The following is a 25,330-nucleotide window of genomic DNA, read 5'->3' on the forward strand; positions in this document are numbered from 1 at the left end:
GACCAGGATCAAGGTTTTGTGACACCTATGGTTTTTGTTTGTTTGTCATTTTTCTAGTCAGACTGCAGGATCAACATATTCAAATACCTTACAGCTGCCCTTTTAAAAATCATCTACGTGGAAAGTGAAATAAGGGAACGGGTGGGTGGATGAAAAGCTTCTTAAGCGCAGGTTGAGGCTATGGATAACAGCATTATTGCCAAATCTGACATCAGTTTCAAAATACACAAATGATCGTCAAAGTGTTTTTTAAAGACTACCCAGCATTGTATTTTAGATTCCAAGTGAGCAAAATTATCGCTGTTGTTGCTTCCTTTCCTTGTTGCCAAAAATTGCAAGAATTTGTTTCCTGTGGAGTTATTTGTGTGAGAGCAATTACCATCCCAATCAAAAGCTGCCAGATAGTGTTTGGATCCCCTTGACATTGTTATTGAAGAATTCTGTGTTTTTTAAATTAAGACTTTCACTTTTAACACCTTAAAGTTGTCCTTCAATAACATGGTCGATAGTTTGATCCCCAGCTCCTCCTGTTTGTCCTTGATCGAGACATTGATTCACAAGTTGCTCCCCAGACAGCAGACCCACTGCTAGTAAATGCTTAGAATGGGTTAAATTCAGGTAAAATGTTACATGTATTTCACATGTATGTTCACATGCATTGATGTTTAACTTGCTACGACGAGGTAAAACATCTAACTGTTAACTGAAAGCTAATAAGCTAACTTGCTGACTGGCAATTAACGAGCTTCATAACTTGCTAACTGGAACAAGCTATCTAACTTGCTAACTGGAACAAGCTATCTAACTTGCTAACTGGAGGTTAATATGTTTTTTATAACCGTCTAACTGGAAGCTAACCATCCTTAGAACTTGCTAGCTAACAGTGAACATGCTGTTTAGCCTTCAAACTGGAAGTTAACAAACTATCTAACTTGCTAACTGGCGGTTGATACGTTTTTTATAAACGTCTAACTGGAAGCTAACCATCCTTAGAACTTGCTAGCTAACAGTGAACATGCTGCCTAGCCTTCAAACTGGAAGTTAACAAGCTTTCTAAATTGCTACCTGGAGCTAGCTCTACTAGCGTTTGTGACTAGAGTGTAATTGGTTAACTAGTCAGCCATAACCCCTCACCAGGAAGCTCTGCTATTAAGACACCAAGTCACGAGACATCCAGTACCAACTATTCCACAAGGATATAGAAAAAAGAAAGAAAGGTAGTTGTCTCTAAAATACTTCTTGCCCCCCCTCCCCCAGTTCACTGTCATCGTATGTATGTTTCCATTGCTTGCTGTGATCGGAGTTGCTTGATTTGACCTAGTCTCCTCTCCTCTGCGGCATACCAGGTCTTTTATAAGACAGCCTGATGTTAAGCAAGAACCCCAGGTGAGCATCTGAATATGGATGAAAGAGGACACTGCTGCACTCAGTTTGGAAAGAATTTAACTCAGGGGAAAAGTGATGGCGGACAAGCTCAGAGGCTCAAAAAGGAAAATGGAAGGAAGATCTGCAGTTGGAAGGGAGCCATGGAGGGCTGGCAGGGACAGCGAGAGGGGGCAGCATGAAAAGCAAGAGGGGATGGAAAGAGAAGAGAAGCTAGATACTTACTTCCCTGTTTATCCGAATCTAAGAGATGCCAAACGGTTGAAAACGGGGGCGGGTGGAAAACGGAGAGAGAGAGAAAGAAAGAAAGACAGACAGAAAGTAGGGGAGGAAACAAGAGCTAGTTATTGTGATTAAAGACCAGGAAAAGAGGGTAATGAAATGTTAGAGAGCAGATTGCCTTTCGGACCTGTGGAGAGAAAAATGTTCGAAAGGCTAAAATTCCCATGTTTCAATGCAGAGGCCACTTTTGTGCTATAGTATCAATTTCCTGTTCTCACCTTCTCACCTTTTGCATGCTACATCTTTATTTAGTTTGGGGTAAATAGGCAGAGAGGGAGAAGGTTTTGATCTGAAGCCAGTGATGACACAGAGTTGTCCTTGGTGTTAATAACACAGATGACACCTTAGCACGATCTGCGATGAAAGAGGGCATGGTAGGGACGATGCCTCAGGAAATAGATGTAATTGAATACATTCTATCAATTGCTCAAGGTGAAGGCTTGCTTCAAAAGTTGCAGTGTGTTCTGCAGCACTTGGCCCGTTCAGTATTTCAAGGAATTACATCCATATTGGATAAATCGACACTTGACAGTCAACCAACTTGGTTTGGTCTGTCGTTTCTATCAAATATAATTATGATGACTATTCATGTGGGCTCCAGGTACTCAGCAGCTTCATGAGATCTGGGAACACGTCTACATTATTTAAAAACTCAGATGAAGCGGTCTGACAATCAGACTGCGAGATAAATATATTTAACAGTTTATCCAAATTATCTAAACTTGCTGTTCTCAACCACTGGGCCAGGGCCCACTTGTGGGATCAGCGCTACTTCTAAATTGTCAGATTCAATTAATAATATGTTTGGGGTAATTTACAAAGCTAGTTTTTTTTATATATATAAATGTGCTCAACAATTCACATGAATAGAAACGGTAATGATGCATTATTTAAATGACCAGTTACGTTTATATCCCCAAGCAAATCACAAAGAATTGACAGGTAGAGTGAAGCATGTTTTGTTACTTTTCGCGAGCTAACGTTATCTTGGATGCAGCGATACAAAATATTGTGGGAGACAAACCTGCGACAGTAAAATCTCCAAATCGGGCGGTGAGGAAAAATGACCCTTAATACATTGCATTTGGAGTCATAACGGCAAACGGGGATGGGTGGCAGAAAACAGAATATCTATCTTACATTTATCATTCCAGCTGACAGTGTCATAACACATATTTACAGCCCAGTTTACCATTTCTCCTTTTTTGTTGTGTTTTTTTTTGGTTCGGTCATTTATTTGGGAAGGTGGTCCTCAGAATGTGTTATGAGCCTGGAGTCCCTGATCTTGGAGATAAACCCAAAACTGAGCAGACCCCAAATATGACTTGTTGAACAGAAAATTGATTTCCTGAGTAAAACGTTATTATTACAAATGGGAGAGATGGCAAAAACTACCTAATTAAATAGTTGAAAGTTCCTCAAACTAAGTTGGAAACTGGAATTCTTCAAAGGTGACACCGGCAAATGAAGTGGGTTATTCACCCCTCTCCAGGTGACAGATGAAGATACATGATATACAAAGTATAATGAGTTTTAAGCCAACGCTGAATTTGTCTGCCATACAAAGAAATTAGTCCTTTGGATTTGTCTGCTCAGCCATTACTTCCTAACTTTATCTCATTACAAACTAATTACTGTTGATTCCAACACAAGTGTGACAGGCGTCACTGCCTCAGCACCAGAGCAAGAACAGACTGACTGACAGCTGCTGTTAATAACAGTGAACGCAGAATCTTTCAAGAACTGGTGATGACGGTGTCACATTTGTATTCGGCTACACCCGTCAGCCAACGACGGCAACAAAAGGAACATCTACAGATTTGACACAAAAATGTTACGTCTTGCTGCTACCAGTGCCAAAGAAAAAGTGTATGAACAACTGTATGTGATTGAGAGGAGCGAGGGGATGGAACTTTTTCAGTTTAACCTTTAAAAAAAAAAAAAAAAGCAATGTTCCATTTATTCCAACCTTGCCGTCTTCCATGAATCACTCGGCATCATTTCGCCGCAGTGTTGTGAGCCAGGGGTCTTGGCATAACATGCAGGCGGTGCTGTAGATGGCACAGTTAATGACACAAAGGTCCTTGGAGCGTTCATCCTAATGGAGCCCTCACGGAGCACTAAAGGGGATGGAGTGGCCACGCGCCGCACTGTGAGCTTTGACGTTCCGCTTTAACCAATGCCACCCACACGCGCTGAGTCAGCAATCCACTACAGATCGCGCCCCTTCTGTCCACTTTACATTTCCTTTTGTTCAGCAAACAAAAGGAAAAAATATATTCAGTGCGCAATAGTGCATGCAGAGAGCATACCAACTCACCCTGCAATGAGTGAGAGCTGCGGTAGACAGTGAAAAAAAAATAAGGCAAGGCAGTTGAGAGCTCCCAGTTACCCTCAAGTGACTCCTCCTTAATACTTGGGCTGTAGACCACATGGTCTGTCCTTCAGATAGTTTTGACCATCTCATGCAAAGCTGCTGAGATCCGGCAAGAGTTCATGCCGCCGCTGCTGGAACTGTAGCGGCTCTCTGAGGTACCCACTCGAGCTGAACTGTAGGTGAGATCAAAATATCTGAAAGTAGATGAAAGGATCAGCCGTGCGATACCGAGTCCAACTACGGTGGAATGTCGCCTTAAAAAAGCATTTGGGTGAGTCACGAGGCACGCCGCTCAGAGCTTATGGGCTCTTGTAGGATCTTTGGGGGTTGCTGCGATAAAATCTCGCCTCAAAGCCTGCGTGTGCACGTACTAGCACACATTGATATATTTCTATACGCTGTGGGTGTAGTTACTAAATGGAGAGTTCAGTCTGAGTAACAAAGTGCTCACATATTTCTCAGATGTGGAGATGTCTTCTGGTCCAGCACTGGGTCAACCACAACAATAGGAGATGACTAGTATGAGCTCTTAAGGTGGAGCTGTGGGATTAGTATAGAAAGAGCTGAGGGAGTAGGAGAAACAATAGGCGTGTGGGTGACTTACGTCGATGTAGTTGGCGTTGACATAATCGGAGCTGGGGTCTGCGAGCAGAGAGTGGAGCTTGACTCGATGGCGATCATCTGAAATGCACAAAAAAAGGATTTGGCTTTTAATAATACAAAAGCAGATCTCAGGCTGTCAAATTAAATTAAGGTTATGGTGTGGAGAGAGAGGGACATGACATGCAAAAAAAAAAGTCCTCGACACCGGAATCTAACCATGTGTCATAACAACAATTAGCTCTACTTTTCTCAGCAATCAAAGGATAATCTTGCTTTATTAGAACAGTTTGGCCATCATTTCTATCAACACTAATGGCACTGTCCTCAAAAATCACTGAGACAAGGGTTTCCAACAACATTGGTAAAAAAGAGGCACAAGCAATCAAACAATCACACAGATTATTGCACATACGGGTGCAAGGATCCAATATGTCCTCCACTGATACCTATTCTGATAGCTAAGCAAAGGCTATCTGCTGAGAGTGAGTATTGATCTGACACCACTGATCTCCTTCTCTGCAAACCTCACTACGCAGAAGAACTCATCTTTGGTGAGTACAATGTCAACCAAGAGAAAAGATTGCCAAAGCAATGAAAGTAGAATTCAAGCATTAATAATACGGATTGATCCTTTAGGGGTCAGTCTGCAAAAGCTGTGATGACTCCCGCCTCATATACAGCAGCTACCGCAACTGTAACTGCAATTTCAACCTAACAGAGAATGTAAGAGACTTCAGAAACTTGTTTTGACTTGCACACAGTTTAAGTTTGGACGCACTTAAACTGCTGAGTCTGTGATGAAACCTGCCTCCTCTTTTAAAAGCTTCTATGTTTAGTGTCTCGTAACTTCTAATGTAATTCCAGGGGCTATTCCACATCGACTGTAAACGAGCACTACGCCGTATTAAGATATTGAATGTGCCTGCTATCGAGGCTAACGTTTCAAAAACACTATTTACAATCAATTTTAATGAATCAAACCGTAACCATATCAAGGGTTGTTTTTCCTAGAATCAACAACCAGGAGTAAACATAATTATTGGGTGGTGTTAACAGCCTTTAAAACGCGGTCGCAGTGTCGTTAAATGGTGATGTATTTTACAGTGTATGCATGAACAGCTTTCAATGTTAAGATGTGCTGTAACCTACGGTGAAATTGAGACTGATTTAGAGCCAGGATCCAACAGCATTAGTGTTTCCTTGCCTGCAGCCTCACAGTACTTACGGTTAAGCAGGCTGTCGTTCCTTCCTTTGGTCTTGTCCTTCTTTTTCGTGACGTCCCAGCCATCAAAAAAGCTCTGCAAAGTTAAGAGATCACATGTTGAGTTTAATAAGACAACATATTACAAAATCTTGAAACTCACGGTAGAAAACATTTTTGCTAATTGCACTCCAAAGTGTTACCCCGAGGTTGTCTGAGTAACTTCACTATTATAGCATCTTGCCAAGTCATCAACAGACATCTGCCACAACATAGTGGGGAGAGGCTGAGGCTGAGAGATGACACACGGCACTGAGAGATGGCTGCGGCCTTGAGGAAGAGGAGGAGGAGGAAGAAGAGGAGGAGGAGGAGGAGGAGGCGCCCCACTGCAGTCATTCACAGTGTGGGGCTCACCGCCTGAAGAAAGCCATTGCTCTATAATACCAGAGTGTTAAACTGCTAAATTTGTGACAGCTGTTTATTGGCACACCCATCTATTAAATCTGCTGGCGCAACAAGACGTGTCATTGAATTTAAATCAATTCTATATGTGAGAGAAGAGCCGAATGGAGAAAGATGTACGACATATGAGCGTAGATGGTCCTGGTGTCAGATCCTGTTGCATTTTAAGCCGCGGGCTGATCTCCCTGCTCTCAGACTGAGGCACGCCGTCTCTCATCTGCAGCCAAACAATCCACCCTGAGCGAGGGAGGATTGGGCCCACCTGAGATCCCCTGTAGACCCGTGCAAAGCCAGCTGATCAGGGGATTGCACCTGTCACTGGACCCTGCACAGGTGATGTCTGATACAATCCTGCTTAACAAACCTGCCTCCGTCCAGCACGCTGCCTCAACAACATTCTGTTCAACATCTCGGAGCTTTACCTCATTTATTTTCTCTCCATAATAGTTTATTAGTTGAAGTGAACATGGTCGACACTGAAAGAATAAACTCTGTAACATTGTTCATTTATGAATGAGTTATTATTTATGAATGATCCAGCTAATCTGCTCCGTCGGGTCTGTATGGGTTGGCAACATTAGCAAACAAACCCAACAGCCGTCATCAATTGTTATTTAAATGATGGAATATTGCCATTGTTATTGTTGTTGCATGGAAGTCGGCAACATTCCCCCCCCAAAACTAACCCTGCCCACTTAGGAGAAAACACAAACATTTTCCATGTTAAAGCATCAAAACTGTTCCAACCTTGTGTTGATGACCACATATAATGCAATCCACAGGAGCTATTTAATTGTGTACTCACATGTCCATTATATAACTAACGCACAGCTGATTACAGCTGATTTGATTTTGACAAAAATAAATCTTTAAACAAGAGCTTATTATAGCCGATAGCACAGATACAGTACACATACAAGTATGTGTTTCTCACTGAAATTGCAGCACATGGATTTGTCAAACGATTAGTATACTAGCACTAATCTATTTTTCTTGTTGCTCACAGTTATTTAAAGCCGCATTAAACTACTTTTAAGATAAAAAAACATGTAACATAAAAGTGAGCTGCTATTTGTTGTTGTCATTTTTTAATGCAGCTTTAATGATCCAAATCTAAGGGTTGAAACACAAATGTTGGCAGGAATCATTTCATTTCATTTAAATCGAAAGGATCAAACTCGATATTGTAACTGGTCCAATAACTGTTTGGCAACTGTTTGGGCTCTACATCATATCAGTGTGTTGCAGTGTTGAGGGGAAGCTGCAGTTCCAGGTGATAACAAGATGACAGATTTATCCATAGGAGGGCTGCATCCGTCATGGAGAATGAGATGTTTTCTACGAATGGCTTTATTCACCGGCTCTGGTTTCAGATGTTGGCTTCCATGCACAACACACATAGTTCCCGACCCACACAGAGGGCTTGACTCATATGCAACCCTCCCATAATGCCTTGCACCATGTCTGATCAATGGCAGCAGCCCGACCCTGTGGGAAATAAGGGTTATGAAGTCTGACAGCAGTGTGCACGCTGATCCCCCCTCATCTTGTTTATTTCTCCAGGCGATAGGGAGCCAGATCGAGGAGTGAAAAAGTGACCCATACATTGATTTTGTTGGAGGGAAATTTGTGAGACCCTCAGGGATCTTAATGAATCGAAAAAGTGCATCTGGCTTCCTCCAGGTGGATGTGCAAAAATATTAAATAAGACTCATATTAAAGTAAAGAGAAAGCAGAAAGGAGTAACTTCGAAAGTCATGATTAGTCCACACAGCAACAGAGAGTTCAGCACATCTGCATCCTGTCGTTAATGCAAATGAAGTGAAACTGCATGCTCGTGAGTTTCAAACGCTCCATTTTAGCGTTATTAAAGTAGACACTGCGGTTGTCTGCAGTGACACAGAGACTGGCTGCAAATATAAAATAAACCGATATCAGCAATGTTGAAACGATGCCTTATGTTTATTTATTTGTCTTTCAGTCCCCGCCGGAGAAAGGGAAGTCAAGATGGTAGAGAAAGGTTTGAGCACCCGAGCTGTCACAAATACGGACAAAAGCATGTGGCCTAGTTTAAGTTAATGCAGCATGAGATCCTACTCGTGCTGTTGTCTAATCCGAGTGAACAGTAACTGGACAACATTGTGCACGACAGCATCTGCTTTCTTTTACTCTATTGTCTCAAATAAAAAGGATGTAGCCTGTCACAGAAAATGTGCTCCAAAGGTGATTACCGGCTCTTCTACCATTAGTTCCTCCGCCATCTCAACAGATGATGAGGACTTAACTTACACCTGCTCGGTGAGCATGTACACGCAAGACTTAACTTACACCTGCTCGGTGAGCATGTACATCTTTAGTTAAGTCTTAACTGTTGTCCCTCGCTTGTACAGCCAGTCATTTCCCCCTTGTGGAAGCACAATATCATTAAGTGTTGAGGCACGATTTCCACTAATTGGACCTACAGGAACGTAGCCAAAACCATGAAAAACAGCCCGAGACCCAAAGTACACCCAACAACTAGGATAGTCTATGTTTCTTTTCTCCCTCCTACCTCATATTCTTGTTTGAAGCCATATCCCTCTGCTGTCTTCATCTGGTTGATGTGCTGGAGGAGGTCAGCCACCCTTACTGCAGGGTGCAGCTGACCCGTGTGATAGGGCGAGCTCTTCCTGCGGCAGTGGCGGTGGGGCGAGCCTCCCAGTAAGCTGCTGGACTCGTTGACGGAGCTACGCTGTTCATCTGGGGAACACAAACGCATACGGTTCAAGGCACAGCGCTGACATTATGCACTCCACGACGCGGAGAGTCGCTTCTTTTCTTTCTTTTTTTATTAATGTAAACCTCGGCTGAAAAGTCTCGAGGGGGAAGCTCAAGGAAAAGAAGTCAGCGCCTCTGCAGAGACGTGAGCCTGAGACTGGCGCTGCAGAATATTCAAACAGACATGAGACTTGCAGGAGATTTCTCTGTTGAGAGCACCTTATGGTCTGGCAGAACAGATTGGATACATGCTTGGAAGTAAACATGGCTGAAGGTCAGGGAGGAGGGATCTTCATCTCTCCAGACACTTTCTCAAGAGTAGCCCATATGTTCCGAGTTGTCTTACTTCGAGCGTTGCAGCCGTGGGCATCCATGAAGGAGTGGGCCATCCTCTCGTCCTGCTGGAGAGTGCTCTGCTCCGTCATGCTGCAGTCTAAAGAGCTCAGCTTCCGACTTTTCTCCTGCCTGTAGGACATGGCTGCCTTGTTTATGGCCACCTTCTTCCTACTGTAGAGATGCAGAGAGAGAGGCAGGAGGATAAAGAGAGAGAAAGAGAAAGAGAAAGAGAGAGGGGGCAGGGAGTAATAATAGAGAGAGGACAGCAGAGACGGGGCAGAATGAGAGAAAGACAAGCAAACAGATAAGGAAGAAAGGAAAAGAGGACGGGTGAGGAGATGAGAAATTGGACTGAGGGGGAAATATAAGGGCTACGAGATTGAAACTGGACGAGGGGGAAAGTGCGATTTGGTGATAGCAAAAGAGTGTCAGAGGGTGGCGGTGGGGTTGTGGTGGAGCGAGAAGAGGAGGAGGAGGAAGGAAGGAAGGAAGGGGGGTCGACACTGGAGGATGCGGTGGAGATAGCAATGCTCATTTCCACTCTCGTAATCCTGGGACTACGAAGGGCAAGCAAGGGGAAGATGGCGTCAGGATGTAGAGATGGAGAAAGGAGTAACTTACGGGTAGTAAGGGTAAGAATAGAAGTCCCTTCTGATTAGCATGAGGGAGGAGGAAAGGAGAGAGACAGAGAGTGAGGAGAAAAAAAAGAGAGGCGACTATGGTTTATCAAGATGGGCATCAGAAAGATAAATGAAGATGCTCAGTGGGTTGGAATGTTCCTAGCAAGCAATCATGAAGCAGGATCAAAGCGTAAAGGATGAAGGAAGGGCCTGCTGCGCACCAGCACTCAGCTCCGGACCAATGGAGGCTTCATATTTTTATATTTTCTGAGGTTTCTGTAGGTTAAACCTGGATTAATGTCGCTGTATTTAGGAGGCTGATGTCTTAATTGTCCTGTAGTGACAGTTTTAATGCATAATAACTTCTCATATAAACAGGGAACCATGTAGACACAACACACATGTGCCATTATAGGCACAATTTAGATTATTTATTTAATTAATTAATGAAAACATAGGACGGGGAAAATATATTTTTTTCAAAGAACTAAAGGCGCACTGCATTGTTTTCAACAGCGTTGAATCTGGATTTGAAAAGTTTTCAAATGTCTCCCAAAAGGGTTTATGAGGCAATTCCTAAACAGTGTAACTTCTCCAAGTTGGCTAAAATGTGCTTTTAAGTATTTCAATAAAAGAAATAAGGGAATTTAAATGTTAAATTGGAAATGAAAGGAGTAGATGTGTGTGTGTGTGTGTGTGTGTGTGTGTGTGTGTGTGTGTGTGTGTGTGTGTGTGTGTGTGTGTGTGTGTGTGTGTGTGTGTGTCTAAAAACTGAGCTAAATGTCTGCAAAAAAAGTTGCTCACTCAAGTTTGAAGTTGGTCCAGAGCTGAGTTTTGGAGTGCAGCAAACTCTTTTATTTTTATTTCCTCTTTTCCATTGCCTGCGTTTGACCAGCACCCGACTGAGTTACGTCGCAGGGGGGAGGCTCTAATTTTTCCGATTAATGACCGAACCGAAACATATTTACGGATACAGTCTAACTGTATATGAGTGACAATATCTGGTGGCTAAATATAAACATGGCTGCTCCCGTTTCCTCCACAGGGCTGTCTAGCTCCTTTTGTGCCAGTGAGATAGGCCCAATGAATCTTATCAGTCACTTCCTTCTTCCAGACATCCCATTCACTTCCCATTCTATTCTCTGTGAGAAAAATCCTCAGGGCAGAGAACTTCCTTTCCAAATAAAAAAAAAAACACTGCAAAAACAACCTTCCTAAGCAATTACCAACCCATCCACTGGCACCTCACAGCTGCTCGCCTCATGTAATTGAGTGGGCAATGGAATAACATGCCCCTTGATGAAATATTTCACACTCAGATGAGTGTTCCACCATCGCCCGGCGAGCGAAGGAAGAATACACTGAAGGTGCCATCGACGACAGAGGTAATTTGCAGGTGGAAAGCGGCCAATGCTTCCAGTGTAAGCAGGCTGAATTTGAATGTGCTCAGTCAACACGCAGACCTTGAAATTAAAAGATGAGATGAAACACAAAAGCTTGGCTGAGGCAGCGGTGGGAGAATTTGGGATTAATGCTCTACCATTCCACTAACTCTGGTTGTAATTCACTCTCATTGCCAAATGCTTTCTTCAATAGACCCTAGCTGCCAAGCGGGATAGAGATAAATTCACTCCTCTGGATAGGCTACAGAGGAACAATAAGACTTAAGACCGTTAATGTTGGACTCTGAAAACCCATCTCTCATCAACTGGCCTGCAGATACACAAACATTTTCGCAGCCACTTACCCCTTCTTGACGATGATGACGATGGCCCCGAGAAGCAGAATGAGGACCACCAGACCCCCGGCACAGGCCCCGAGGATCAGTCCCATGTCTTCGGCATGCTGGGATACCTCCAGAGCTCGCTTAGAGTCCTTACAGGCAGCTGTGTGAGGTGAGGAAGAGGAAGAGGAAGAGGAGGAGGACGTGTATCTTACAAATGCAGCCACTGTGAATGCCGATTCAGTTCTATTCGAGATTTTAAATGAAACGCTTTAGTGGTTTTATGTTAATGAATCATTGTCACGTTAATTTCAGCATAATTACCGAAACAATCAAAAGCAGATTGGCAGTCTATGCTTGTCTTGACACTGGACGTCTGTTGGTAAATCTGCAAAATTTCTACATTAAAAATAAATAAAAATAAAGTGTGCTTCTTCTATAGACAGAGCTTTGACGGAGAGCCCATCCAAATGCCAAAAGAAACGCATTCTTCTACTTACACCTAGTGGGGGTTTCTAGCTACGCAAATTGTTTTGATTTCATTTGTCCAGATTTGGGGACATCTGTTAATATAATTCTACACATACATGGAGGTTGTTTCTGAGTGAAACCAAACCTCAGTATTGGTGTCACTAGACGGGAACAGGCACTTTGAGCGCGACAGTTCAAAGAATGTACAAAACATATGTTTGTTTTTATATATGTAGATATTAATAAAAGATAATATCTATGATATGATATATATGATATTTATATATACAGCAGTGCACTGGATTCTTGATTTAGTAGCATAGACTGCATAGCTCGCTGATACTGTGTGTGTATGTGTTTTCTTGTTAATAGAAATTCTACGGATGTGACTGAAATCCCTTGGTGGGCTTCAAATACTTCCTTTTGCATCGTTAACACTGACAGGTGGAGGCGAGAGTTTTCACATCGGAAAAACATGCGATGCATTGCACTGTGGGATTGTTACATCAATCCAACTACATGTTGTGTCTTTTCACCTGTTGTATACCCGAGATTGGACCCCGTTCCAATACTTAAATTACCCGTAAAAAGTCAGCTGCTTCCTAGTTATCGTGCACCGGGTTGCCTGGAGATAACACTTCCATAGAACGCATCACTGCGACACTTCAAAGACTGCAGCTCACTTTCAAGTCTAATTTATATAATGTGCAACCAGCGATGGATACAAAAAGGTTGGGTGGTGTTGTGAGTCTTTTACAGTAATCTTGGCACGCTTATTGCAGTGCACTGGCAGGATAAGGATGCTCACTCTGTGTTGTTAAATGCAGAGGGAGCGAGGTGTGTTTAGAGGTCACCGCAAATCTACTTTGAGCTTTCACAGGAGAGACAACAGTCAGCCAGCCTGTGTATTACTTATTATTTTGACGGTATCTGACGGCGCTATTTCACACAATTTCATTGCCCCCGATATCGGCAAACGTCTACAAAAGGGGAGCTAAACATGTTTGGCCCGGGAGAGACGACACTCCGGTTATCTTAGCAAACTGATGCATGCTCTCATTCAGGCAGCCCGTTCCCTCCGAGCCATATGTCACAGTCGCAGTGCATTTCTGTCTGTATTCCCATCTCAGCACAGCCAACAGCATGAAATCTCCCTCTATGAATCATCTGGGCTCCCCGCTGTGTTGTACCCAACAGTGAAAAATCGCTATTAAGCATGAATGAATCGAAGGAGCATTATTACTCTTCTGGCAGCGTTGTTGTTCATTAACGAGCCAAGTCGCTGATGAGAGAAACAAATAAGGTGGGGAATAAAACTAAATGCAGAGAGATGGAATCATTTAAGGGGTCTGGGGCATGTATTGACGAGTTTGGCAGAACAATTGAAATGTACAACATTTCTGTATTTTAACAAAGCGGTGATTCTCCACGGGGTAGGTTGTCTGTGTTTGTGTGTGGCTAAAGAACAAAAGAGAAAACGAGTCTTTACAGTGAGGCAGAATGCTGAGTTTGGCTTGATAAGCCGTGGATTGGTGACGACTACAGCTCCTGGCGGACAATGCAGCCTGACAGACTTGCCATAATCACACAAATCATTGCTGGGTGACTCCATTCTGCTTTGAGGGCTTTTAAAAAAAATGGTTATCACAATAAATTCCATTGCACCAAAATACATTCTGCTGTGGTTCTGCAAGGAGATCCACAGGGATAACATCACACGGCACATTACCGAGGAATTTTCTTTGTAATGTGTTTTATGATGACCCTGATGGAGGCCATAAGCTGAAATGTGCTGCCGGTATGACGATAAAGTTGTTCTTGTGTTGCGGGAGTTTTGACCTCTCCGGGAAATAAAAAAAGCAGTCAGGAATGGTCTTAAGAGGGTCTTTGCAAGAAGTAAGTGTCATCGACTCCAGCGCCACACAGATGAAAAAAAAGTAGTAGCGAATAAAATGTGTGTTTCTGTTCAAAAAGATTCTCAGAGCAGCAGAATGGTGAGTCTGGCACAATCATGTTGTAAGCGCTGAGGAAATGCACATAATGCAATTTCAGAATTAACAGCACATCAACAGAAAATTAAAACGGGGGCAGATAAGGAAAGAAGAAGAAGAAAAAAAAAAAGACCAAAATGTGACTCACATTTTTCTATTTGAAAGCCACTTATCTAATATAAGCTGGTTTTCAAATGAAGGTCCGGGCCACTTCATTCAACTGTCACACAGATTTTAAGCTACATTTTAAAATGCTGCACAGGCTGATTGTAACCGTGTTGCTTTTCTACCGGCTGAGCTGACGTGAATAAAAAAAAAAAAGCTCTCGTAGCAGACTGGTGAATCTCTCAAAGACGGTTTGACGTGATTTGGAACCCGTTTCTCGCCGTTCATTCGTGTCAGCTAATGTTGGCCGTGTTTCATCTGAGGACAAATAGAAAGAAAGAAAAGCGGAATACAAAAATAAAGAAAAAACACACACACACACACACTCCCACCACTGCAGTGGCTCGGCCAGGTGTTCTGGTGAACACAGCTGGCGGCATCTGTGAGTGGGAAGCTGGAGAGAGGAAATGAAAAGCAGCCAGGAGCCGTCTTAACGGGACCTCTGTGGCATCAGCATGTCCGCTGGGCCTGCCACAGTCGTATATGCACAATTACAGTAAAAAAAAAAAGAGAGAAAAAAGTCTCCTATAAATACAACTGGAACCCTTCCCTTCCACTTACGTGACACGCCGGCAGAGAACAAGTAAGGCAGAATTCTTTGATGTGTCATCGCACTTCAGATAAGAAAGAGTTCAGGGGAAAGAATCCAATTTAACGGCCACCTTTCGTAAGAGCACTACAAACTTCAGGCATAATTCAGCGGGGAACAAGAGAGGGGGGAACAACTTCATTTCACCCTCTGCCTCTCTCCCTCTCACCTATTGTTTGAACTGAGAGCCTTCTATCTGTGTCTGTCTCTCAAGCAAACACCCATGGTCGCTTCTTCCTCTCTCAGGGAGAAAAAAGGATACGTTTCTGCAATCTTGGATTTCAAAGGCATCCGGGCCCAAGAGGGGTTTGCCAAAATGTCAGTGTCAGTGATTCAAGAGGAACAGAGAGAGCGAGAGAGAGAAAGAGAGGACACTGACGCATGTTTGCTTCCACCTTTCCTCCTGTGTGTGTGTCTCTAGTGTGGGAGGTTGGCTTTCTTCGCTGCAGCACCCAAAACAACACTAAGTCCGCTTCAAATCCCCCCGAGAAGCAGCCTGAGCCGGGATAACTGTCGAAGCCTGTGACATGCACCCCGTACCACCAAGATGAAACCACTGGAACCGCAGATAAATCCTGCAGTGGTGATGATCACCAAGAGAGTCACGTTTTTTTTTTTTACCATTATGCTCGCCAGGAGGCCCTTAGTCAGGATGTAGCTTTATCGAATCTTTTATTCTCATACCCTCGCAACAAAGGATAACTTCAGCAGCCTAATATGCTGAGACACGGGGCTGTGACACTGCGAGACACCGTTTAATAAAGTAGTCCGTGAGGAAAACCACATGAGCAGGCAGTCGCCAGTATGACCTTGTTATCTTAACCAGTTATTATGGTAATGTACCGCAGGAGTTAGTGCAACCACAAAGGAGCTCAGCAAAATATAACATGAATCTTTACAAATACGACTGAGTAAAGATGATAAAATTCAAATACGTTTTTACCTCAGAGTAAGTTGTTGAGATGAAAGGCTTCAGCCAGGGACTTTTTAAAAAACCTGACCGCTAATATATTTGCCGGAGGAACCCAGTCGTGAAGCCGTCATTAACATCCCTGCCATCCCATTTTTCCACAATGAAGCTCATGACTGAATGCAAGTCAGTGGGCTTTAATAGAGACGAATCGTCGTCCCCAGGACAGTTGAATGCGTCACGTTTGTGTTCTTTGCGTGCCCGTAAAGCGATACAGCAATCCACATAGGTAGCTTATAATTTAACAGGCACATAAAAGAGGCCAGCGGATAGCCTCGGCGATTGTCATGTTTACTGCACATTGAATCAGAATTAATGTGACAATGACATTTTGATGTGGGGGGGCGGGGGGGTGTCCATGAAGCACTTTAAAAAAAAATAAAAAAATGGAAAAAAGGAAAGCACTTGTTACCTTTGCGAGCGATCCGAATGCAGTTTATTCTGGTCTCCTGTGAGTAGAAAGGAAAGAAAAAAAGGCGGAGTTAATTATTTTGGTTCGGTACCACGAAGACACAATGATTAGCAGCAAAGACCACACAGTTCAAGTTGATTCATTAAGAGTCAGTCTGCTCCAAATGCACAGCCTCGTCTCAAACCTGCAACACCGTGTGTGGCAAAGTCACCCAGACCTTTGTTATGGGGAGGAGGAACTAATTGAAATTTCCAAGTGGAAGACATCTGCTTGTAATATGAGAGACCTCTGCTTCCCTCCGCCATTCGAGGTCCCCTCACATGGGTCCACTGATCGGCTCCACCCCAAACCTCCCACCCAAAAAACAGCCACCTCTATCCCAGAGATGGAGGGGGCATGTTACCAAATTAAGATTTAAGGAAGTTAAATCAGCCTTTATAGGCAATTATGCTAATCTGGGCTCCGAGATTGGAGTCAAAAACCTTTCACCTAAAACGGTTGCCAAATTAGCTTTTTTAATTGGAAATCTGTTACAAGTGGATTCTCATCTCCTCTCATGTCTTACAGTGACAGATAAGTCATATTTACTCCCACCCGGGGGTTATTAAAGCAGCAGCAGCAGCAGGTAGTGTGTCATGTGTCGTCCTGTCCTCTATCAAGGTGGGCTTTGGGGTTTTTTTAACGGACACCAGAGCTTGTCAAAGAATTTGAATGCAACTGAGCTGAGCATCTTGTTAAGAGGAGGGATACCCAGGATATTGAATCTCCATCCGAGGAGTGGATTTCAAAAGCATTTTATCAAATTAGATTTCAGTGTTTTGGCTCTGCTTATCAATTCTGAATCTTTTCTAATCCCTGACAAAATCAAATGAGGTTTAGTTTACAGTGTTCTCAGTAAATAATGTTGTGAATAACAAAAACCAGTTGAGATGTGGAAATGTTTTGTTGTCAGTATACATTAACACTACATATTTGAGAGTTAGCCTGGTTATTGTTCACCATCTGGAGATGGTATGAAATGCATATTAAATGTGTCAGCATTGAGATACAGTATTATCACCCTAAAATTGTGATAATCTGTTTCCCATTTCCTAACCTTTGAGCTTGTTTTTGGTCTCCACCAGCTCCTCTAGTGAACATCTATCTCTTTATCTGACACATGCTCTATTGTGTTCACTGCTATTTACTGTGGAGTAGGTACAGCACAGTGTGTTTACCTGAGCTTTTTCACAGGAAAAGAAACCTGCCTACTGCTGGATAGTGTTGATAAGAGCAAGGAAACAAGAGCAAAGGTTAAAGATGCTAAAACTCTTTGTAGAGAGTTGCATAATACTCCTCTGTGGGTTTGTCAGTTTACCTTTCACTGTACCTTGAGTACATACACTGACTTGTACAAATATATACAGAATTAGCGATAATTAGCTATACCCAGCTATATTTGCCATTTAATATAGTGAAAGTGGTGGGCAGCACTGTCTAAATCATGTCTTTGCTACAGAGGACAGATAAAAGATGTAATAGATCTGTAAGCTTATGAATCTGAGTATTGTAAATCTGAAGCTGGATCAAACACAGATCAGAACCCAATACCATGTCAGTTCATCCAGTGAGTAAAAAGTGGGATAAGTGACAGTTAATCCCAGATGATAACTCATGATGAACGCAACAGAGGGTTGAAAATTAAATATTACATGCTGGTATTTTCATTTGTTTGAGCAACAGATAGCAGATATCTAGATAATGAGTCCTTGAGACTTGATTGGGAAGAAGATATACATGGAAAAGTGCGCGTTGAATCATGCTTTTGTGTTTCAAAACAAACTGGCGGCACCAATAATGCATCTTTCAAGCCCCACTAAAGACGCATCTGCCAAAGCAATACCGGTTCAATTCAATGGCAGCCCATATACATCTAATTTATCCCGGGTAATTGTCAAAATAATATTTTTCTATCTCCTCGAGCGGCCCTTCTCTCCCGAAACGGAACCATAGTCTAGAACACATAGTGGTCTATGACGGGGGGATAGCGCGTCGCTGGTGTCAGGGAAATTGGACTGGACTGACTTAGACCAGAGGCCGCCGTTGGGCCCACTTAGCAGCACCCAGAGGAAACTGGATGCATCGGCTGAAGAATCAGATACTGATATCCAGATGAGACGCTGCAGCCAGGCAGGCGCACATAAGCTCCATATGGGCCTAATGATTTAAAAAGCATTTACTTTCACTGCTTCTGTGCACACGGGCCAGCGACGTTCTTATTCACGCTTCAGTCACTTTTCCAATTGCTCAAGTAGTTCAGGTTGTTTTCCAGCCTGGGAGGCAGTGTTTGATTCGCCCCGTCAGGTGGAAAAAGTTTTTAAAGTGCTTGAATATGAGGGAATCTGACAACTGGTTAAAAAAATGAGCGAGAACATATTGTAATTATCTCCTCAAAGCTGTTAAGATTCATTCACCAAATTGCTTCAGTGGTGTTTTAGTGGGGTTTTCATTGAACATTTATGAAATATTTACAAGTCCAAGATTTACCAGAAAAACAATCAACCCAAAGTCATCCTAAAAAAATGCATACATTACATCATTTTGTAAACAAATAAAGCCTCGCTCAAGCCGAGGCCAACTTCCTCTCTCATGGCGCCGCCTTCAGCACACTGCGTCTGACTTCCTCGACACAAATCTAAATTGACTCTCAAGGTTGCTGGGACATAAAAGCGGTGTGTGTGTGTGTGTGTGTGTGTGTGTGTGTGTGTGTGTGTGTGTGTGTGTGTGTGTGTGTGTGTGTCTGAGCTCTGGAAACAAAAAAGTCTAGTCAGGCATCTTAATAGCTCTCACCCCTCTGAAGTTGCTGGTGGCCTGAAAGTAGATGAGGTAGTTTTTGGTGGGATCTAAAGGGCTGTTCCAGTAGCCGTTGTAGGTGTGGTTGTCGCCCACAGTGAAGGGCGTGGCCTCGGGCAGACTGCTGGGCGTCAGCTCGGCTGTGTAGTAGTGCGGCGTCCCTTTGGCCTGCGCCTCGCTGTGAGAGTTCGGCGTGGGGAAACAGTCGACGGTGCCCAGCTCCCGCCTCCTCCTCCGACGGGAGCCATCTTCCTCCACCACCACCACCTGGTAGGCACTGCGGGAGGAAAGGGCGGAGCTTAGTAGAGCGAGCCAGTCTGTAAACTGGGATAAATGTTCATAACATTTAGAGCAATTAGTTTATCTGGTTTCCTTTTGGTTTGGCTTACCTGGCGGTTGATGTACAACCTGTCTGATTAAGCAGTGTCACCACATTTCCAGATCTCAGAAATTAACTTGGTACAATATTTCAATTAATGACAAGAATTAAAGCCAAAACTATGACGCTAAGTTCCAAGTCACAAAAATGTCCGTTTAAAGATTTGTGTTGAATCTTAAAACGGACATTCTTCTGAGGGGGAAATAAAGAGCTAAATTGCTAAATTATGGTTTATATTGATGGGAGCCACGGCAATTATTACTATAATTATTTTGAAGAAGAAATATAGAGTTGAAAGGAAAAACAAAAAAACATAATCACAGTTGGTCTTGTAGTCTAATGCTTCTATTTGATGCAAAACACCAAAGCAAATTGCAAAAGCTTTTGCCAAAATGGAGAATAACAGTAAAAAACAAAAAAAAAAGGATTAATTATTTATGTGAATTAGATTACACTGTATATCTAACTTTGTGTGTTCTTTGCATAGCTGCTTATCTGTGCTACTTCCCACTAGGCGGGTGTGTTGTTGGGGAACCGAGGGAGTGCAGTGTCGAACTTTGGTGCAATTTGGACCAACGACACGTTCAATATTTAAAAACTTTGAACAAACACGCCTCCAGCGCTCTGTGCAGCAGCGTGGGTGCGGAGCTTCAGAGCTCTGCAGTCCAGCAAGTCGTCTGCAGTTCACTTTTGCTGCTATATAGCCTGATAACGCTATACATGTACATCCTGGATGACTTCACAACCAAGATGTTCTTCACTTCTCTGGACTTCGACTGTGTTTGAAATCACATATTAAATCAGTATGTATGAAAACTGCCTATTAAACGAACAATGAAGCTGATTGAACCAGCAGACTGTTCACACTCTGGGTTCACTGAAGTATGCGGAGGTGACGTCTGGGTTTTTAAAACATTTTTTTTTACACAGGGCTTAAAACTTTGTGAAGTAAAACTAATAACTTTTCGTAAAACTATTAATACCGCACAGAAAATGATTCCAAGTGCTGAGTGAAAGAGAGGCATTATCATCACAACGTCCATAATATTACTTAATGCCTGTTCAAGGTGGAGCTTTTCATTTATAATGCTGGATAGTTCAATGAATAATAATTCTCGATATTTTAATTATTATACGTTTTGTGAGTAAAATCTGAATCTGCTCTATAACCAGATTCTCATTCAGGTCAAGAGAGCACTACTCTGTTTTCCTCTGAAGGAGAAGTACACATTAAGTAGTCTACTCAACAGTCGCATACTTTTTAAGTGCTTATGGGGCCTTTTAAAAGTTATTTCCAGGTACCATGAATAACATAATTCAATATTTCCGAGAAAGCGGCAACAAATACACCACCGGCCAAGCATTCGAAACATGCCTGTTTTATCCAAATACACTAAATGCATATGTATTGGCATGTTACTTTGTATATGTTCTGTCATACGTGCTACCATGAAACCAAACATTAAAGACTACAACATCAATATAATATATTGAAAGAAATGCAATACAGGGCTGCCACACAACGTGCCACACACTTCCATTTGCATCGTTATGTTTGACGAAGATGAATTCAGTCTGCGACAAAGGATTTGAGTTCCTTTTTCAGCTTTTCCCTCAAAGCCCAGTGCTTCCATTTCTCTCCCGCCCCGATTCCTCATTACAGCGGCACAGCTGTCAACCGGTCAACACGTGATTGGTTTGACATGTGGTGTCATTCCAAAAACTGTCTGACATGGTGAGTCAGGTTTCAGGATTGAGAGAGCGATAATTATGTCATTTCTTTCTTTCTGGAGGGCGGATGTTTCAATAATAGCTCAAGCTGCACAAAGAGAGACAGCTCAACCTTTTGAGGAATAGATCCCTGGTAATCAATTTGAGAGAATTCAAACACTCTGCAGAAATTCTTCGTAGAAAAACCCCACTCTGCTTCCTCGTACATTGTCCTTAAAATGCCATCTGCTATGCCGCAAGAGAACTGTTTTCTGGTGCTATGAGAGAGCTCATTTTGACTGGAGGTATAAATATCACAGCGCTGACTGGATGCTGCCGTGGGCGTGAACACAGCGTATAGGTTGTACCTGACTGGAGCACCTCTCGCCAGCGCAGGGCGCAGCAGCACCGTGATGGTGCTCTCCGACTCACTCAGCGGAGAGGGGATGTCTTCATAGTCGAACACCGGGGCTGCGAAAAGGAAATAGAAGTAGGGGAGACCACATAGAAGAGTGAAGGGGCGAAAGAGTTAAAATACTGTGGGAGAAAAAGAGAAGCAGTTCATGTTTGCATTCGCCGAGAAAGATCAAATACGTCTGGTTCAGATTGAAGAGATTTAAGCTTAAAAGACAAGTAGATGCTCTTCTTCTTCTTGGATGTTTTGAGTGATCCTTCCATCACGACATGAATAATAGTGCGCTATCTTTATTCATTATCCGCACACGTCCCCTGCGTACTGTAGTGCGCGGAGGCCTCCCACACACCGCCATTGACTTATGATGACTAGAAACAGCGGCCGACTACAGAGAAAACAAGAGGCCCTTATAATATAATTAGGACGGATCTCAAAGCTGCACAACCGCAGCAAAGCTCTGGGGACGATGAGGTTGAGTGTTCCCATCTCTGTTTACTACGGGGAGTGAATTAACTGGAGTATGCAGTGAAGCAAATGGCTATCCGGGTACAACAGATAAGCGAAAGCTAAAGAAAATAAATAAAAAAAGGCTCCAGAATGCAATTGGAAATGTTTCTGCTACCGAGGCAGGGCATTAATGCTTGCTGTAAAAAAAAAAAAAAAAAAAGAAAAAAGTCTGCTTATGTAACCTGTCATCGGGAAAAAACACACACTCACGCTCGCACAAAACAGCCGAGGTCTGCATTATACATGGCGGTGGCGGTGGCGAGGAGCGTTTGAGCCGGCGCATGTTCGGTGGTTTGAATCCAGGCATGAATTATGAAAAGGCTACACATTACACCTTTTTTCATGTTCGCTTCGAGTGGCGCAGGAGCCGGCCTCCCACTGGGGAGAGCTGGTGATACCGTTGGATTGCACACCTTGGCGGCCGCGAGCCCACACGGGCCACCTCCTCGACGAGATGGAGCAGGCCCAGGAAATAAGGAGGGACTGATAACAGGTGGCATTGTTGACATCAAAGATTTAGGATTAATCTTACTTGTAAAATTCCTGGTGTTCAGATCCATTCTTGAAATAATTTCTATCACATTTTAATCGTTTTTTTCTCTCTTTCTTCTCTTGAATAACCTTACTCCTTGTTTTGAATCAGCAATATCATCCTTCACAACAACCCACTACGACCATCTCTATTGCACCCGTGTGCCTCTCGAGTAGTTGGAGGCTGGGATTTGAAGCTCCATGAGGCTCCCTACAAAAACAGCTGCACGGCATAGGAAATGAAACATTAAAAAGTGCACAATTTAATGAGCTAAGTTTGTGCGCAAAGCCCCTCCCCTCTCTGCCTGGCTGTGGCCTTAGTAAGGTTAACGACACGGAGCTATGATGTGCTGCGACTACTCTTTCCTGCTCCTGTTAAACATCGGCCGAGACCGCAATCGTTAAGCCCCACGGGATTTGAACCCGTCGTGATGGACAGTGGTACCGACACAGCACGGGGGAGTGGGGGGGGGGTCAGGACTACAATAGCTTCAGTGTAGCACAACCGAATCAATTCTCCGCACAGATACAACCCCTGCATGCAGATCGCGTTACAGCCATTAGAATCGAATGTGTCAGCCGTAATCATAACAATCAAAGCACGGCCACGGCTGGAGCTTTCAGAGCAAAAGAATGTCAAACCATTTCGGCCTCTGAGACACAAAAGTCAAAAGCCACATGGCTTTTAGAGATTCTTCAGACGAATATGAACAGAGGTTGATTTAAACACAAAAAAAGGCTCTGAAAAGCATCAACGTGTTCGAGTGATATTCTGGATGGATTTCAGGTGAAAATCCACACACTTCGACTTAGCAGCAGTCATTTTCTTTTGGGAAAACATCACAATAGCATGTTTGTCTCATCTGAGTAAACAAAATTAACGAAACAGCTCACAGATACCTATTTGCAGACGAGAGTGTTTCACACTCCCCGCGGACACATTTTTTTCAGACCAATCTCAAGATCCATACCGCAACCTTTTCACTACCAAACACAGATTCTCTCATTTCATTTCGCAGTGAAGATGGCTGAACAAAGCTGTTATCACCCAAACCTTTCGAGCTTAACACGTGTAGTTCACTATAATACAGGTCTGCTGTCATCATCAAACAAAAGCACATCAGAAATCTGTTTGGCTGAGGGGGAAATGAAGATAATTGGTATAATTTAAAAGTATACGTGTAATTTAATCAAAAGCTCTTCAAAAGAGGGGAATTACAAGTCATTACGTAGCCTTTTTCGCTTTTGTGCGAAAGAGCTAAAAACGTACTTTTTGTTTGGAAAATTGTTTTTTTTTTCCTCAAAGTGGCGCTCTAATGATTACTGAATTCGGCATTATCAGCAAGCATTATAAGCATGGAAGTGCAGTGTGTCATTATTGAGTATTACCATTCAAGACCATTTCACCTTACTCCAACCCCGACCTGATGAAACATCAACCCACACACACACATACACGCATAACTAAACATTGCTACATTCAACAAAAGCATGACAGGTCTCACCGGAGATGTTGGTCGTGATCTCGGTGAGCGCCGTCTGGCCAAAGCCCTTGGTGGTCCGGGCTCGGACTGACACCAGGTAGGTGGTTCCGGGATGCAGGCCGGAGAACATGTGGTAGGTCTCGTTCTTCATCTTGGACACTGTGCGACGAGGACCCGGCACGTTAATGCCCGGGTCTGACGACTCGATACTCTGGTAGCTGATCTGGAAACGGGGAAAAGATGACGCCGGGTTTAAACAAACATTTACGGCCGTGAGGAAATGTGCCTCCTCAAAAATATTTTCAGTTCATTGCGAAACTAATTAGACGAGCCGCCGCAGTCGAGGTAATGAATGTGAAACACTGATGACCTCATGATGCTACTGGGAGAAAATGTATTTATTGATGTACCGACCGACTGACCTTTGCCGTAATTATAGCTCTCAAAAGAAAGACCCATCACAAACTCTTTAGTCTGTGGAAATGAACAAACTTTCAAAGTAAGATTTTTGGCTTCCACTGTAGGATGTTCAAATTAGTGCTCAAATTAGATCATAGTAAGTGTTCCCTAATTTAAACCATTGTTAAGTCTGAACAAATCCTACTGCAAAAGCCTGTAGACCATCCGTAATATGCTTCGCACAGCCGGTAGCTTATTACTCACACTACCTGATAGACTGAATTTAGATGGCATTTTATTTAAAAGGCTCGCTCACAAGAAACGCCTCTCAATTAATCTTAAAACGTCGTCTCACAGCGCCGAGCTAATACATCTTATGCTGCAGTTAGCCTCTGATAATCAGACTTGGGTAGATTCTGTGTCATGTCCTCGTTCTACAGCACTGCCGGCCTGATTTAACATATATTCCAGGATTAGTTGATAAATTAAAGCTCGGGGGAAAAAACAAGTACTAAAAAATGACAAATATGAATGAAGACCGGCATGATGTTATTGCTTTTTTGTTGCAATTTGACGAACGTGTTTAAGTCTGTAAATCAAGATTCATAAAACTGAGTAAATCAGCCAGGCTGCTTGTAAAATTGCCCATTCGTCATTCTTGGCTGCACTTCAGCGTGCTGGTTCACTTTGCAGAGCGACCTTCGAGCGAGAAAGTTCCTCGGTTTGAACCC

The 25,330-nt window shown here is 43.1% G+C and overlaps 1 protein-coding gene across 1 annotated transcript in view; it reads right to left on the reverse strand.

Moving 5' to 3' along the window:
- ptprua (protein tyrosine phosphatase receptor type Ua) overlaps window positions 1–25,330 on the reverse strand; it is a gene marked incomplete at both ends in the record, with an annotated part of 160,417 nt that overhangs the window by 20,075 nt on the left and 115,012 nt on the right. Inside the window, 11 exons of the mRNA XM_079232223.1 lie at window positions 1,609–1,626; window positions 4,647–4,723; window positions 5,871–5,943; window positions 8,860–9,047; window positions 9,412–9,572; window positions 10,023–10,052; window positions 11,769–11,907; window positions 16,343–16,379; window positions 19,172–19,451; window positions 21,632–21,734; window positions 24,222–24,423. Of these exons, the coding sequence (XP_079088349.1) occupies window positions 1,609–1,626; window positions 4,647–4,723; window positions 5,871–5,943; window positions 8,860–9,047; window positions 9,412–9,572; window positions 10,023–10,052; window positions 11,769–11,907; window positions 16,343–16,379; window positions 19,172–19,451; window positions 21,632–21,734; window positions 24,222–24,423 (1,308 nt within the window). The remainder of the gene's footprint in view (window positions 1–1,608; window positions 1,627–4,646; window positions 4,724–5,870; window positions 5,944–8,859; window positions 9,048–9,411; window positions 9,573–10,022; window positions 10,053–11,768; window positions 11,908–16,342; window positions 16,380–19,171; window positions 19,452–21,631; window positions 21,735–24,221; window positions 24,424–25,330) is intronic.

This window comes from Taurulus bubalis (genome assembly GCF_910589615.1).
Source record: "Taurulus bubalis genome assembly, chromosome: 16".
Lineage (NCBI taxonomy): Eukaryota > Metazoa > Chordata > Actinopteri > Perciformes > Cottidae > Taurulus > Taurulus bubalis.